We start from the raw sequence: 16,301 nt of genomic DNA on the forward strand, positions 1-16,301 counted from the left end.
AGCCCAAGTGTCCGTAAACGAATGGATAAAGTAGATACACACACACACACACACACTAGAATATAAGCCATAAAAAAGAATGAAATCTTGCCATTTTTCAATGATATGGATGCAGCTAGAGAGTATTATGCTAAGCAAAATAAGTCATTCAGTAAGAGAAAGACAAATAACATATGATTTCACCCATCTGTGGAATTTAAGAAACAAAACAGATGAATATGGGGGAAAAACAAAGAGGCTAACTGAGGAACAGACCCTTAACTATAGAGAACAAACTGATAATTACTGTAGGGAAGGTGAGTGGAGGATGGGTTAAACACATTGATGGGGATTAAGGAGTGCACATGTCATGGTGAGCACCAGGTGTTGTATGTAAGTGATCAATCACTAAATTCTACACCTGAAACTAATACTGCACTATTTATTAGTTAGCTGGAATTTAAATAAAAATTTGGAGGAAAAAACAAGTTAAAATCAGTCCATCTGTTTAGAATGGAAGTTCCATGATAGCATAATATTTTATCTTCTTTCTTAACTACTTGCTGTTTCTCTGGAGGGGTGGGAATAAAGTTGAATGAATGAATGTCATAGATTTTTAGATTTTAATAAAATAATGAAAATTATTGTGTATTGTGTTTCTATGAATTATAGTGATTTATAGATAGGTAGATAGATAGTCCTTTTTTTTGATATATAGTCCATTTTAAGTCTCAAACAATTCCATGAAATATCATTATCTAAAGAGTTTGGGCAAACTAATGTTAGTAAGTGACAGAGTTGCAGTATAAATGAACCTAGGTCCATATCTATGCTTCAATGTTCTTGCCTTTAATATTTATTTTGTGTCTTGTTATTTCATTCTTAACTCAAAGAGTTATATAATACTATTTGTTTTCTCTAAAGCAATTAATATATGAGTGATGTCAAGTCCGACATTATAAATCAAATAACAGGAAGCTCAGTATATTTAAGTTATCAAAATGTCAGGATAAAGAATATAGCTGTTTTATCCAATTTAGTTAACTAACAAACTTTATAAAATATTTTATCACAAGTAAAATAAAAGCACATATACATCATACAGAAATGTATGATGATACATCATAAAGAAAAGTAATATAGATGTAAAATAAAAAATACATCATAGATGCAATATAAATAGAACATGCTTCTCTCATGTTCTTGAGTTCCTTTCTTCTTTTGATAAAAGCAGACTGTCTTTGAACCCACAAACTATATATGTTCAGATTAGAGAAAAAACAGATTGTGCTCTCTTCTTACCACAAATACAATGAACCAGTTCCCATATTTTACCTTTGACTTTACAAAGGGAATTCAGATATACTAGTTTACCTAAGAAAATTCCTCTTAGGAATCCAATGCATGGGCAGCCCCAGTGGCTCAGCGGTTTAGCGCTGCCTTCAGCCCGGGGCCTGATCCTTGAGTCCCGGGATTGAGTCCTGTGTCAGGCTCCCTGCGTGGAGCCTGCTTCTCCCTCTGCCTGTGTCTCTGCCTCTCTCTTTCTCTCTCTCTCTCTCTCTCTTTGTGTGTGTGTGTGTGTGTCATGTGTCTCATGAATGAATAAATAAAATCTTAAAAAAAAAGTTAAAAAAAAAAAGGAATCCAATGCATGGTAGAAAATTTAATAGGCTTATGCTCAAATAATAGTATGAATATAGTAGGGTCATAATGAACTAATCTAAAGTATGGCAAAAGAGGCCCAAGGTAATTTTTCTGATCTAAAGTAAAGATCTGAAATTGCTTTTGGTACATCTTTATTTCAAAGGGCACTTTCCAATAGATCTCTAATACCATACCATACAGATAATACACACAAAAGAGTACGTTAAAGGCTACTTAAATTTGATGTTAACTCTCACAACCTAATAATAAAATAAATAACTCAATCAGAATATTACCAAAATATTTGAATAGATATTTTACCAAAGAAGATACAGAAATAGCCAATAAGCACATGAGAAGATACTCAACATCACTAGTGACTTGGGAATGCAAATTAATACCACAGTGAGATACCATTTCACACTAAGAAGAATGACCATAATCAAGAAGAAAAGCCAACATTCATGAAGATCTGGAGAAACCAGAATCCTCATACCTTGTTGATAGGAAGGAAATAATGGTGCAACTACTTTGGAAAACCGGTTAGAAGCTTCTTCAAATATTCAGCATTAAATTCATCATAAAACCAGAAATTCCACTTCTATGTGCTACCCTAAAAAATTCAAAATATGTCCAAAGACCTCTATGCAAATATTTATAGCAGCACTTTCATAACAGCTGAAAAGAGCAAACACGTAAGTCCATCAGCTGCTAAATAAGTAAACAAAAAGTGGCATATTTCATTAATGAAATGCAATAAAAAGGAGCAAAAGTGTTGATGTATGCTGCAACATGAGTAAACCTGAAAACTTTATGCCAGATGAAAGAAGCCAGATACAAAGGTCACATATTATATATTCATTTATATGATTAAATTCATATTTTAAATGCATTCATGTATTTCATTCTAATGTCCAGAAAAGGTATATCAACAGAGAGAAGAAGATTAGTGGTTGTCTAAATCTGTGGGTGGTACAGGGAGTACAAATCAACAAAAGATTTTTTTCTGGGGTGGTATAAATATTCTAAAAAATTTTATTGTGGCACAACTCTGTAAATTTATTAAAAATCATTGAGCAGTACACTTAAAATGAGTGAAATTTTATGATGCAAAATTATACCCCAATAAAATTGCTTATTTTTTAAATTATACGTTCATAGAAATCAATGAAAATAACAGGAAGAGATATTGAAAATGAACCAGCTAATATTGTACTGTAACTACAGAGGACAGAAACTATTACTTAAGGAATCTGGACGAAGATATCAGGGAGAAAGACATCTCTTTAATTAAAGATTTATTCTTGTTTTGATACAGACACTGAGTTATTAACAAGAACATCCTTTGCCATTCATACATGAAAAATGGTGGGAATGATAACTTCACAATTTCCCTTAATCAGATCTTGCTAGAAACCCTTTGTTACAAGCAAACCTAATGACATTTTTTTAAATAATGAGAAAGAAAAGGAGAACCAAAATGAAGAGAAAACATTCATTCATAACAGTACATTTCTAAAATTAATATAGCTGAGAATGTCACATTTGGAAGCTATCCAAATGGAACTATGTGAAATCTTATCATTTATAGTTCAGCGAAGTATGAATGACTTCCCCTACACACTGTACTCTCAAGGTTTTACTCCAGATTAATTCCTTATGTGCTGAGCCATCTTATCAAAAACAGAAGGCAGACCTCGCTTCTGCCTAAGGCTGACAACCCAGAATTGGTGAGCAGACATTGCCAGAACAAGAGAGTGACTTACTTTCTCGCCAGGAGGACCGATTGGACCTTGTGGACCAGGAAGACCCTATTTTAAAAGAATTTATTTCATATGTCAGGAATCACATCACAAGAATACATTTTCAAAACAGAAAAATAACCTTCTATTTCACAAGAAATGAGTTATGAGAATCTATATACATTCCCCACATTTCCCAGAAAGTTTTGGAACACTATGAGGCATTTTACACAGGCTACTCTTTTGGCAGGGTGACTGTAATGTGATCCTATTCAGAACCCTTCTGCAGGTGTGGCTATTCGTCCTGGCATTCCATGAACACTGAATGACTCATTTTATTCTTGGACAAAAAAGGGGCCTCTGCAAATTTGCTCAAATTAAAAAAAAATTATCTTCCTACCGTTGCATTGCAAACATTTTTAATCCTACACAGAAAATTTTGAGGCTGTCAGTTTTCTCATGAAAAGATAGCATCTTACCCCATTACCTCAAAGGAGCTGCGGCGGCTTAGACTTACCTGAGGCCCTGGATTCCCTTGCTGACCTGGAGGTCCAGGCTCCCCTTGGGGACCCTGCCAGAGAAAAATATAAAGAGTCTTTAATAGAGCTATTTCACATATTTTTTTTCTTCTTCTCAATTGAAAAACAGTCCCCAAATCAGTTTCCCTATGGAGAATCTGGAAAATCTTGCAAAACATTAATGCTAGCAGAAGCTAATGGGCTTTGCAAAACGTTGCAAGAAATTTTTATTTTAGATTTAGCAACAAAAGTTGTTGGTTAATACCTAGACTGCAGAAATGAGTTATGTTACAGATGTTTTCTACATACCATGTTTCCTTTTGGTCCTGGGGGGCCATCAACACCTGCAATACCCTTCAATAAAGAAAAAGAAAAAATATATATATATAGATGTTTAGAAATTTAAATGCTACAACAGAAAATTAAAACAATAGCATGACATCCACTGGCCTAGGGTATCTAAAAATCATTTTAGGATTTAGAGATGAGGAAAAAGGCAGGGTCTATACTTTCCTCTCCATGTCCACATTGGAGACAACCTGGCAGCATTTTCCACTATGTACTGGAAATTTGATATGAAATAATAAAGTAGATAAACTAAAAGGGAAAGAAAGGGGTAGAGTGGAGAATAATCCATCTACCGATGGACAGAATCATTATGTCTTAGAACCTAATAAAGCAGTAAAGACCTAGCTGTCTACTGAATCCTGCCATGGCCTTGAGCTTTAAAGTGTCTGAACAAGCTTTCCCTAGAAAATTCTGAATATTTCCAGCAATACATACAGGCTGCCCTGTAGGTCCTGGAGTTCCCCTTGGTCCCAGCAAACCTCGTGGACCCTAGAAGGAAAAAAAAAATAGCATGTCCTCATAAGAAATGCCCTCAAAATATACTTCCTCCTCTAAAGAGATTTTAATGTAATGTTGAGAGTAAAAATATCTGTGCATCTTCTATTAACACACTGCCGATTGTGTTTAAAATGCTATCTTTATGTAACACAAATATCTCATGTCTATACTGATCTAAAACCCAGAATGGATAACAGGTAGTTTTAGCATATAAACTGTGTACCTTTGATTCTATAAATTTACATATGAATCAGTAGGGGAATTTTCAAAATGGGAAATGGCTTAATATTTTATGTCAGTTTTGTGTCATTTTCTGCTTTAAATGGCAACACTGAAAATTATTAAATCTTATTATTCAATCATATAGAAAAATCCCGATTTTCTTCTTTTGTATTAGGTGAATTCCTTTCTTCTTAAAAAAGATTTTTATTTATTGAGGGGGAGAGAGAGAGTGAGCGGGAGAGCACAAGCAGCGGGGAGGCTCAGAGAGAGGGAGGGAGAAGCAGACTCTCCACTGGAGCTGGGAACCCAAGGCACACAGGGCACAGTCCCAGGACCCTGGGATCAGGACCTGAGCCAAAGGCAGATGCTTAACCAACTGAGCCACTCAGGCGCCCCTAGGTAAACTCCTTCTTGAGACAATATCATGAAGAGAAAGAAACAAACTACTGTTTAGATAAACTATATATGCAGATTACACAAACCATTTCTCTGAGAGATTTTTTAAAATTATTATTCTTTAAACTTAATTTCTTCTCTTCTTTTTTCCCCCTCCTTCATCTGCTCCATCTTCTTTTCCTTCTTTAGAAAAATGAGTACAGTAATTTACTGCCTCTCCTATTCCCTTGAGCTCTTATGCCTTTGAGTTGACAGGCTCTGTAATGTGACAGGCTAGGACTGAAATTAAGAAGACTGGCTCTAGTATGGTTAGAGTCTGGCCTGGCTAGTTTTGATTAGCTAGCTTTAGCTAAACTTTCCCAATTCAGTTTCCTCATTTGTATAATTCGGTAGAAAAAAATAATATAATCTAGCATATTTTATCCTTATATCTGACATAAGAAAATCAAATAAAACAAGGACACAGCAATAAAAACTAAGTTTTTTTGCCTGAAAAAAATATTCTATTCTACATTTCTTTCCTCTCAATTGTCCAAGACTTTCTGTATATCAAAGAGTGCTATCTCTTCTTTTAAAATGCTTTCCCATAACAATTACCTGGTTAGTTAGCTTATAATTACCTGAGTTTATCATTGACTTTATATGTAAAACACCAGTCACTATTCTTCCAAAACAGGGTATTATTGAGAAAGAAAGAAAGTTGCTTACAGCTTCACCTGGAAGACCCCGTGGTCCTATTTCTCCATCTTCTCCCTGTAATTGACAAGAGGAATGGGAGGGAAGTGCAAGCAGACAACACATCAATTCAACATGACTTTGTTCTCTTATGTTTTCATTTTAAATATTTCTTAAAATAAATGAAGTTTAATATACCCTCATTCCATCTTCTCCAGGAGGACCAGGGGGGCCTTGGGGGCCCCGTTCGCCCTATTAAATAAATACAAATATGATGAGAAAATGAAACAAGGCAGAATTTTTAGAAGTGTTTCCTATAGCTATCCAGTTTGACAGGAAAACTTATACTTTCTTTGTCCTCCTCAAAACACTGTGGAGATAAATCATAATTTTACATTAAATGACTTTATACATTGCTACGCTAAAAAAAAAGTTCCTTCAATTAAAAAAAAAAGGTTTGAATAAAATACCTAAAATAATCTTCAGACACTTAATATAAATTAAATCATTTAGAAAATTATTTTACTGAAGATTGTCTTAAACAGGGATACACTTTGGTAATTTAAATTTAACTTAAATTATTTTCTGTTTCTAAGAGATTCATAATAAATCAGCACAATTCAAGATAACTAAAGACATTTTTAATTTTTTAAAAAACAAAATTGTGTATTTCTCCTGACATATGGTAGGTATATACTAAATACCTTGCTTGACATCTCTGGTATTCTCTTTTCTTTTACTCTTGTCTTTTTATATTATTTGTGTAAAGTTTTTCTTATCTTCATTTCTTACTTCTGAAGAAGGGAAATGTGAAGATCCAAAGCTGTCCTTTGCCCAAGAGACAGCCTCTTTGCTTAATTTCCCACTAAAAATATCCACTGGATTCCTGTTCAGCATGGTGCTTTGTTTAGCTTTTGCAAATTATAAGCTCTTGCATTGCACTGCAAACTCATATTATCACAAGAAATAGCTTGTGGTGTCTCTATCTTTGGGCACCATGGAACAGGATAATAAAATACAGTGCCCAGTATATTGTTAGAGCAATGACAGACTGTCTAAAGGGGCCTCTATTAAGTATAGTTCCATAGACAAATTATAAGAGGCACATTAAGATGATTGGCAAGAAATTAGAGGCAAAATGCAATCTCCATGCTTGGCTTTGTATAAATATAATATTTTCCACATACATGTACATAAAGATTCTACCTGGATTTATATTTACATGATTAATGTCTAAAAATAATGAACTTGTATTGATACTGTGTGTAATTCTATTTATCTTTCTTAAAGTAGGTAGTAGATGCAATACTTTGCTAAATTATTGGATTCATAAATATTTAAATTAATTTTCTTTTTTTGACTTCTTAAAGCCTATCAATTTTAATATATTTCATAATATCCCTGTATTTTCCCTGTATGCAAAGTAACAGAATGGTATACCTTACCCTGTGACCTTTGTCACCTGGCAGACCTGGAAGTCCATCAAATCCCCGATCTCCCTGTAAAATCATCATCATCATCATCATCATCATCATCATCATATTCCCAACTTAATTATATACTGTAATTTAAATGTGAAAGATTCATTCATACAGGAAACTCTGTCATAAAATATAACATTTTCAGGAGTGAACTAACATACAAGATCCAAATATAGAAATGTACAAGCTCCTGACCTTTGCTCCAGGTTCTCCTGGCATTCCTCTTCCTCCATCAGCACCTGGACGACCCTGGTAATGCCAAGAACATGACTAAGTATAAAGGATTCCTATCGGCACAAAGTAAAAGGAAACAAGGTAACTGATGATTTCAGATCATCAATACAATGAAAACCAGTCCTACCCTTTTTCCAGGTTTTCCCGTTGGACCAGGTGGACCTTGAACACCACGAGGGCCCTATATCAAAACATTGAAATTTATTCATTTTATGGAATTTTTGGTCAATGCACTGAATCACATTGAGATGGTTTTAGAAATTTCTATGTTCTTAGCTTTCCCTTAAACGTTTTGGCATAAGAAAATTATTTCTTACATAAAAGTTCACATAAAACAGAAGAAAATCAATTTTTCTAAAAGGTTCCTCGCAAAAAAAAAAAGAGGGCCACATTATCTTCTTAAGTTTATGGAGATCTGATTACATTTAAACAAAAGAAAGTGATATTTTAATCTTTAAAAAAAATCCTCACTCATTTTGATCCCGAAATCTTGGGTTTTACATTTCCCTTGACTGAAAACACTCTTAACCATCCATCTCATTCGTCTTTTCTTTCCAATCCTCTTTCCTTCACCTTCCCCTTCATTTTTTAGAGATCCTCTTCTACATATTTATTCTTTTATTCAACTTATCACATGAATTATAATTGTCTTTTTTCATAGTTGAATCTCCCACTAAATTGCGATCTGCTGTGGTTTTAGACTAAATCAGCCTTTTCTCCATTATATCCCTACACCTCAGCATAGTGCCTAGCACATGTATCTTTCTATCATCTACAAAATGCTGGAGGATTATTTGGGATCTCTAATGCAAATTATTGCCTGGCACCATGCCATATCATATTAAAGGTGAAAGATTCTCAATATGCATCTTTCTTGAAGTAGTGCAATGTGATATTATGTCAATAAACAATGTCTTATGTGAGGATTGATACACATGTTTTTTTAAATAAAATTACACAGTTAATAATAGATCAAATGTAGTCCTAATATAAACATTGCATAGGCCTTTATATTTAATTAACCATATCCGTTTTAAAGTTAAACAGTATGTATATAATGAGTGTGGTAGCAAATGTAACACGCATTCAAAATTACAAATAACTTTTATCTTCACTGTACAATGTTGATTATGGAAATATGAAATTAAAGTTGTCTAATAAACAGGGTTTAAAGACCACAGCTTTTTTAGAAAATTATTCTTGCAAGATGACTTTACCCCGTACTCCAGCCGGAAGGCAAAGAGCAATACTAACAGCACAAATCTCAGTTTTTAATGAAAATGATCCTGCTTCATCTAATACTGTATCTCTTTGGACTTGAGTCAAGGAAAACCACAAAATCCATGGTGACTACTACAAAATGTCTTTAAATTAAACTATTTTGTAAAGAGATGATGAAATAAATTATAAATTTTTCAAAAGCTTAAACTCTCTAGATTTCATATAGTGACATTTCAGTAATTTTATGCAATTCTCAGTTAAGTTGCAATGTTTTCCAACCTTCCATGGCAATATTAACCAAGAATGAAAGATAAGACTGCCATAATTTGAATCACCCAATTATGTTTCTCAATTTTCTTTGATTTATTTTCTAATTCCAAAATAAACTGCGATGTATCCGTATAAAGGAGTACTACTAAGCAATAAAAATGAACGAACTATTGATGCACTCATCAACTGCGATGAATCTCAAGGCATTATGGTGAATGAAAAAACCAGTCTCAAAAAGTTACATAATACATGATTTCATTTGTACAGTATTCTTGAAAAGATAAAACTGTAATAATAAAGAACAGATCAGTGATTGTCAGGTATTAGGGGTGGTGGGGAGGATATGACTGTAAAGGGTTGGCTCCAAGAAATATTTAAAGTTATAGAACCATTCTATCCTGATGATTATGGTGGTGATCACAAAGAATACATATTGGTTTTAAATTCAATTTCACCTTGTAATTTTGAAAAAATAAACCCAATTTTATTGTATTATTTTTTAAAGATTTATTTAATTTTATTTGAGAGAAAGAGAGAGTAGGAGCAGCAGAAGGGGAAAGAGAATCCTCAAGCAGACTCCTTGATGAGCAAGAGCTGCCTGCAGGAATTGATCCCAGGACTCTGAAATCATGACCTGAGCTGAAACCAAGAGACAGCCACCTAACTGACTGAGCCACCCACATGCGCCAAATAAAACCAATTTTTAAAAAAGAAAAAAAAATCGGTGACTGGCCACTTGAGAGTTCCTGTAGCCAATCTGAATTTCTATTTATTGAGTATATCAGGAAGTATTTTCATTTAAAAATAAATTATTTTTAGGGGCTCCTGGGTGGCTCAGTTGGTTAAGCTTCTGACCCTTGATTTCGGCTCAGGTCATAAGCTCAGGGTCCTGAAATAGAGCCCTGCATTGAGCTCCATGCTCAGTGCAGAGTCAGTCTGGGATTCCCTCTCTATCCCTCTCCCTGCTTGCATTCTCTCTCTCTCTCTAAAATACATAATTAAAATCTTAAATCGATAAATAAATGTATTTTTTAAATGTCACATTTTTACTATTTTCTAGAATAAGCATACTTCACAATGTTCTTATGTTGAATGTTTCTATCTACTTATTATCATTCAAGAAAACATAATACTTTAAATTTGGTACCATGTAAATATAATCTAAAACCTTTTTAAAAAATTTCAGCTCAGCTGTTCTCAATTCTGATAATTTCCTAGTTCTTAAAAAATGCTTAAAGTTAGCTACTTTTAAGTATGTTAAGTATTGTTTTCTGAAAGTATATGCTAAATTCACTCTCCACAGAAAATATCGTGGGTTTGAGGCAGGGCCACTAAAAAATACCATTGCAGTAGTTCTGCTCTGCTCTGTAAAATTTCAAGCCAATTTAATATTCTAAAGGCCTATTACTATCAAGCCTTTCCCATCCTAGCTTATTATCTTCTTTTAATATTGTTTAAATTAGTCAAGTCGTTGGCAGTCAAATGGTCAGTAGGGATTTTTCAATTAAAGGAGGTGATATGAACTTAAAAGTAATGTAAGTAATTTCTTTCCTCATAAAACAGATGGCAGATACTTCAATTACCTCTATAAGATAAAATGAAGTCAAAAATAAAAGAAGTAAAATAGACTATTGTTTTTACCTGAGGACCTGGGTCACCACTCTCACCTTTGGCACCAGATGAACCAGGCCCCCCCTGTAGAGAAAAAGTAAGAATATAATCATTTAACTGAGTAATAATTCCCTAACTACTTTAATCTTACCATTTTCACATGAAATAGTTAAACACTATTAAAAATATATTTCATCAAATTAGTATAATTTTAATACAATAAAATTTTCAAGTCCTTTGAAATACATCTCTTCTCAGATTTATTGTATTCCAGTTGGTAAACTATATTTAAAAGTCTCTATTTTACACATAACTACACAGAAGCCAATTTCATCAAGTCACATTGAAATTTTCTTTACTGTATACCATTACAGTACTTACGATGATATTCAAGGCATTATTTATTATTATACTGTGATGTAGTACTAGAGGCAACATATTTTTACTGAGTCAGGTATACATTGAATCCATTTATACAGCAAGGACTTGGCAAAATGTTGTTGTTCTAATACTCAGAAATTTCTCAGACACTGAATTCTATAGCAATAAAATGTCAAGAACAGATGCTACAACTATCATTTTAATTGTCCTGAAATAATGTCAAAGCATTTTTCCCCAAAGTGGTTTGTTTATTTCCCACAAGAATAAGCCCTTATGACAAAAATCTCTTACAAATGTTTACATAATTCAAAAAGTGCCATAAAAACCTGGCACATTAACTGGAAAAAATATAAAATCACTTTATAAAGTGTTGTGAGTTTTAAAATAAATACTAGGCTGTTCATTCCCCTAAAAAGCTTTAGGACATTAAAATTGAACATGGTGATAATAATTAACTTCAAACAGAAGTATACTTTGGGTGTTTAAGAAGTTTCTGGTTTATTTAAATCGATACACATTCAAATGATGGTGCATTGAATCATTATACAAAAAAAAAATTGTGCTAAGTCTGGAAATGTTAGCTATCTAGAGCCTCCTGGTGGCTCTAAAGGAAAATAACTATTAATCTGACTCCTAAGAAATATGGAAAATCAAGTAACATGAATATTCTAACCTTGAAAATTAAAGAATAGCCTTCACGTTTTTAATTAAGATTTCTCGCAACTAAATTTTTTCAAGAGAAAACCTAAGGGTTCTATATTAAATCAGATTATTAATCACTGAATTGAAAACAATTATAGGACAGTCAATTTCTTTTTAATCAATTTACTGCATTACATTCTCTGTATATAGCACTACCTACTCAACAAATTATAATTACTCTGTCCAAACACTTTAAAAATCATCATCTAATAATTGACAGTAACAGAATAAAATAACACAATATTTTCTACATTTCCTGTACATTTTATAATATAGGCCTCCATTTGTCTAGAAAAGCAATTGGAGAAAACAACTGAATAAGGAATTTTTCATTGGAAGAATGTATATGTTTGTATCTGAATATATTGATGTAGACTTTGTTCATTTTATATAAAATAGTTTTAGATTCTAGAATGAACAGATATTTGAAAATCTATCATAATTTGACATTTTGGAGAAAGAGATAATAGAAGAGAAATGGTGAAAAGAAGCAATATGATGTTTTTCTCTCAACACCTACTTTTAATATTTAAGGAAGCTAAAAGTTCCTAAAGCAAAGACTTAAGGAGTGAAATCAATTAATCTTGAATCCAACGTATGACATTAAAAACGTGTGCACGTTTGCCAATTTTTGCTCCTTGCCAACACGCCCTGAATGACTGACCCTCTAAGACTGGTGAAAACACAAACTGCTGATGGAACATGCTTCTGTTGCTTCTGCTCATCGCTGCCCTGACCATCTACAGATCGACTAGGCTTATGCTTGTCAGGATGATGCATAGGAAAATTCCTTTGGGAAATGGAGTTTTAGGGGATCCTGGAGTGATATTTTTAAATTAAGTAACATATTGTGGTATTTCCCAAGCAGGTGTGACCATAGGAATCAGGTGGTGCGTTTATTAAAAATATAGTTTGCCACATCCAAACCCTGAATTTCATCATTGGAATCTCAAGTTTGGAGCCCAGGAACTATTTTTAATAAAACATACAGATAATTCTTCTGCCCTCAGATTTATAAAACATTAGCATGCTGATGATTTTCTTCAGTTGTATAAATATGAGTTATAACTAACAATTAAATATTAACTCTATTCTTTCCTTTGTTAAGTAACACAAACTCTTCCATGTTTCTTATTATTTTGCCAGAACATATGTTCTGCATGAGCCCATACCATTGAGTTGTATACCGCTTCAAAATATGTAAGATGTACAAACTTTTGAGACTGAGTTAGGAGTACCATAAATGTATGTAAACTACATAACAAATCCTTGAATAAAATACAGGAAGAAAATGATTTATCATCCTAATATGATCCGTAAAACAGATTAAATAATTAGAAGACTATTAACTTGATTCAAACTTGAATAAAACTGTTTTGCTGTGTTTACTCAGTAAATCAAATACAAGATTTTAATGTTCATAGTAATAGTTTCTATAAACATCATTTCATTAAATATATCGAAAGCATATAAAATCATATGAAAGAGTAAGAGGAATAACTTTTTCTATAGAAAAACAAACACTTAAAATAGAAATTATTTACTCAATTAATTCTAAAATCAATCATAAACAAGGTTGGACTCCTACCTCCTACTCCTACTTTTTCTTAAGAAAAAAAGGTGATTTAAAGGGATTCTTTGTGTGTGTGTGTGTGTGTAAATTGCTACACTGTTTAACATTTGGTAAAACTTTCAAAATATTTGAAGATATTTTTTAAAAACCACTTGGAAAATATGAGCTTATTAGCAAGCTTGCATGGAAAAATAAAACACTGTCATTTTCCAAAAGTCTCCAAAAGACAAATTAATTTCTCTAATATCTGAAGCACTTTGTGGAATATTGAAGGCAAACTGAAGTTTAAGCCAAGCATCCTGCTTGCTCCCCATATTATGGAATAATTTAACTGGCCTCAAATAGTTTTCTTCTTTAATGAAAATCCTATTTAACATAAAGTTAAGTCTCAATAATTTAATATCAAATTGAATTTTAATAACTTGGAATGTTATGTAAATAAAATATATTTATAATTTGAAAAATTAATAGGTACGTAACAATTATATTTTTCATCGTATTTATTTGATTTGAAAATTCATCATTGATACTTTTTCATTGAAACTTACTGAGTTCTGAATTGAAGTAGACTTAAAATGGAAACATAATCAAGCATAAATAGGCATATGTATCCTATTTTCATTAGCTGTAAATATGAACAATGCTTGGCTAAAGTTGCACAAGAAACTACTAATAATGTGGATTTAAACAACATGATCTTATTAAGTAACCTACCACAGGACCCGGTCTTCCAGTTAGACCCATTGGGCCAGGTGGACCTCTCAAAGCAATCTAGAAAATAAAGTAGACCAAACTCAGGCAAGCTCTCCTGGATAAATATATTAAACCACAATATTCATTTGCACAAGCTACCTGTAAGTAACAGATGATTAACACAGGTGTAATAGCTATATGCTAGAAAGAGTGCCTGATTACTGAAGAATTGCAAGTTTCTAGAATGATAAGTGACCTAAATAAGAATTGGATGTTCTTTAAACTATTGTATCTTGTATACAATCTTGTACCATATTATTATGATTTATTCAATGATAAAATTTAAAATAGATTTTAGTATAAGCTATCTGATATTTTATAATTTTTCTACTCTAAAATATACTTCAAAATAACATGTAGATTCAAACATGTTGGCATTAATTATCATTGAAAATTCTTTTAGAGGCAACAGTTTGAGATACTTTAAATAAAAAGTTTCTACCAATATTATAGGAAAAACTATGACAATTAAAGCAAGAAAGCAAGCAAAACCGATCAGAAAATATGCTAATACACTTATTTTTAAAAAATCTCAAATTTAACATTATAAGAAAAATACATTCATTTTGTATAATCATAGGCATGATAGATTGATTACATGCACTATTGATATTGAATATTAGAAATGTGAAATTAGCATACTTGAAAAGCTGGAACAAGTGGAGTACAAAAGGTAAATATTTGATAGATGTTAAATTAGTATGGTGAGCTATTTTTGAATATTAGTGATTCCAAAAGATGAATATTTAGATTATCAAAACAGATATCAAAAATAATACTGTAATAGAAACAATATGTAAAATCATATTAGAAAAGTGCACAAGATGAAAACAGTAGGATCTCCAAAGTGCCACTACTGACTCACCATGAGATTTTTGACAATATACTTCTTAATCCTTGAGATTAAATATCTGAAAAATTGGAATTATAATGCTTGCTACCTATTTCCAAATAACTTAAAAGGACTAATAAAATGAGGAATTTAATGATCTCATAAAACATTTAAGTTCAAATAATTACCTTAAATTTGTTGAAAGTAATATAATTTACATGATTAATTGTAGGAGTCATTAGCAAATTATTTTAAATATTTTTAGGTAAGTGTTATGCCAAGGTCTAATAAACAAGTGCTTAAGTTTTTCTGTCTTTGTACATGATATAGCCAAATAATGGCATCTTTTCAGAATAACAGACTTAGTAAATACATAAATAAATATGAGTAAATTATAATCTTCACTTATGTTTTTTCAGATATTTTATACACTCATAAATTTATAATGATAGACTTATAGATGTTAAATTTTATATACTCATAAATTTACACAAAGTTATCACAGAAATGATTTATATAACTTAGAAAGTGGGCCCATATCCATACCAAATGTAAGTCCTTTATTTCCTTTTTCCTTAAACCCCCCCCCATATTATGAATAAAAATATTATATGACTTTCAACTCTTCTCTAGTCCATTCTTTAGACTTTTTAATTGCAATGAATTTAAAAATAAATATAATTATAAGTCTTATAAGATAGTGGAAACTGACAGCTGATGAAGGATTATAAACTAAATGGATTTTGTAAAAACATTATAGGTTTGATGATTAGAACTGAAACACATATTGAAGGTTTCTTTCTTCTATGAGAATGCTTAAAAAACTTAATTTGCTAGATTATTTGGGATATCCTGATTAATTTATTAGATTAAAAGAAAAATAATTATTTCAAACCTTACTCTTATTTTTTTTAATCATTAACTTCTGTCTTAGCAAAGAGAGACTATATATGAGAGATACAGTGTTAGGTATAAATCCAGCAATACTCTGAAAAATATTTAGAAAATTTGTGTTACGGTTTGTGTGTTAATGCCAGAATTATATATGGCAGTACTACAAAGGACATTTAACTTTAATATTCAATTAAAGAAAATATTCCTACTGGAAAAAATAAGATTATAACCTCAACATTTTTTCTGTCTAAATTCAATGTACTATCCAGAAGTATTTTGTTTATGATAGATTCCTCCAGATGCAGACACACACACACACACACACAC

At 32.0% G+C, this 16,301-nt stretch overlaps 1 protein-coding gene across 4 annotated transcripts in view; it reads right to left on the minus strand.

The window, feature by feature from the left end:
- The window catches only part of COL11A1 (collagen type XI alpha 1 chain), a 196,770-nt gene that overhangs the window by 104,118 nt on the left and 76,351 nt on the right, over positions 1-16,301 (minus strand). For all 4 annotated transcript variants that reach the window (XM_077905647.1, XM_077905645.1, XM_077905646.1 and 1 more), the window contains 11 exons: positions 14,210-14,266; positions 10,870-10,923; positions 7,865-7,918; positions 7,699-7,752; positions 7,468-7,521; positions 6,221-6,274; positions 6,056-6,100; positions 4,667-4,720; positions 4,193-4,237; positions 3,883-3,936; positions 3,390-3,434 (listed from right to left, as the gene is read on the minus strand). In XM_077905647.1, coding sequence (XP_077761773.1) covers positions 3,390-3,434; positions 3,883-3,936; positions 4,193-4,237; positions 4,667-4,720; positions 6,056-6,100; positions 6,221-6,274; positions 7,468-7,521; positions 7,699-7,752; positions 7,865-7,918; positions 10,870-10,923; positions 14,210-14,266 — 570 coding nt within the window. The remainder of the gene's footprint in view (positions 1-3,389; positions 3,435-3,882; positions 3,937-4,192; positions 4,238-4,666; positions 4,721-6,055; positions 6,101-6,220; positions 6,275-7,467; positions 7,522-7,698; positions 7,753-7,864; positions 7,919-10,869; positions 10,924-14,209; positions 14,267-16,301) is intronic.

The sequence above is a fragment of the Canis aureus genome, chromosome 8, assembly GCF_053574225.1.
Source record: "Canis aureus isolate CA01 chromosome 8, VMU_Caureus_v.1.0, whole genome shotgun sequence".
Taxonomy (NCBI): domain Eukaryota; kingdom Metazoa; phylum Chordata; class Mammalia; order Carnivora; family Canidae; genus Canis; species Canis aureus.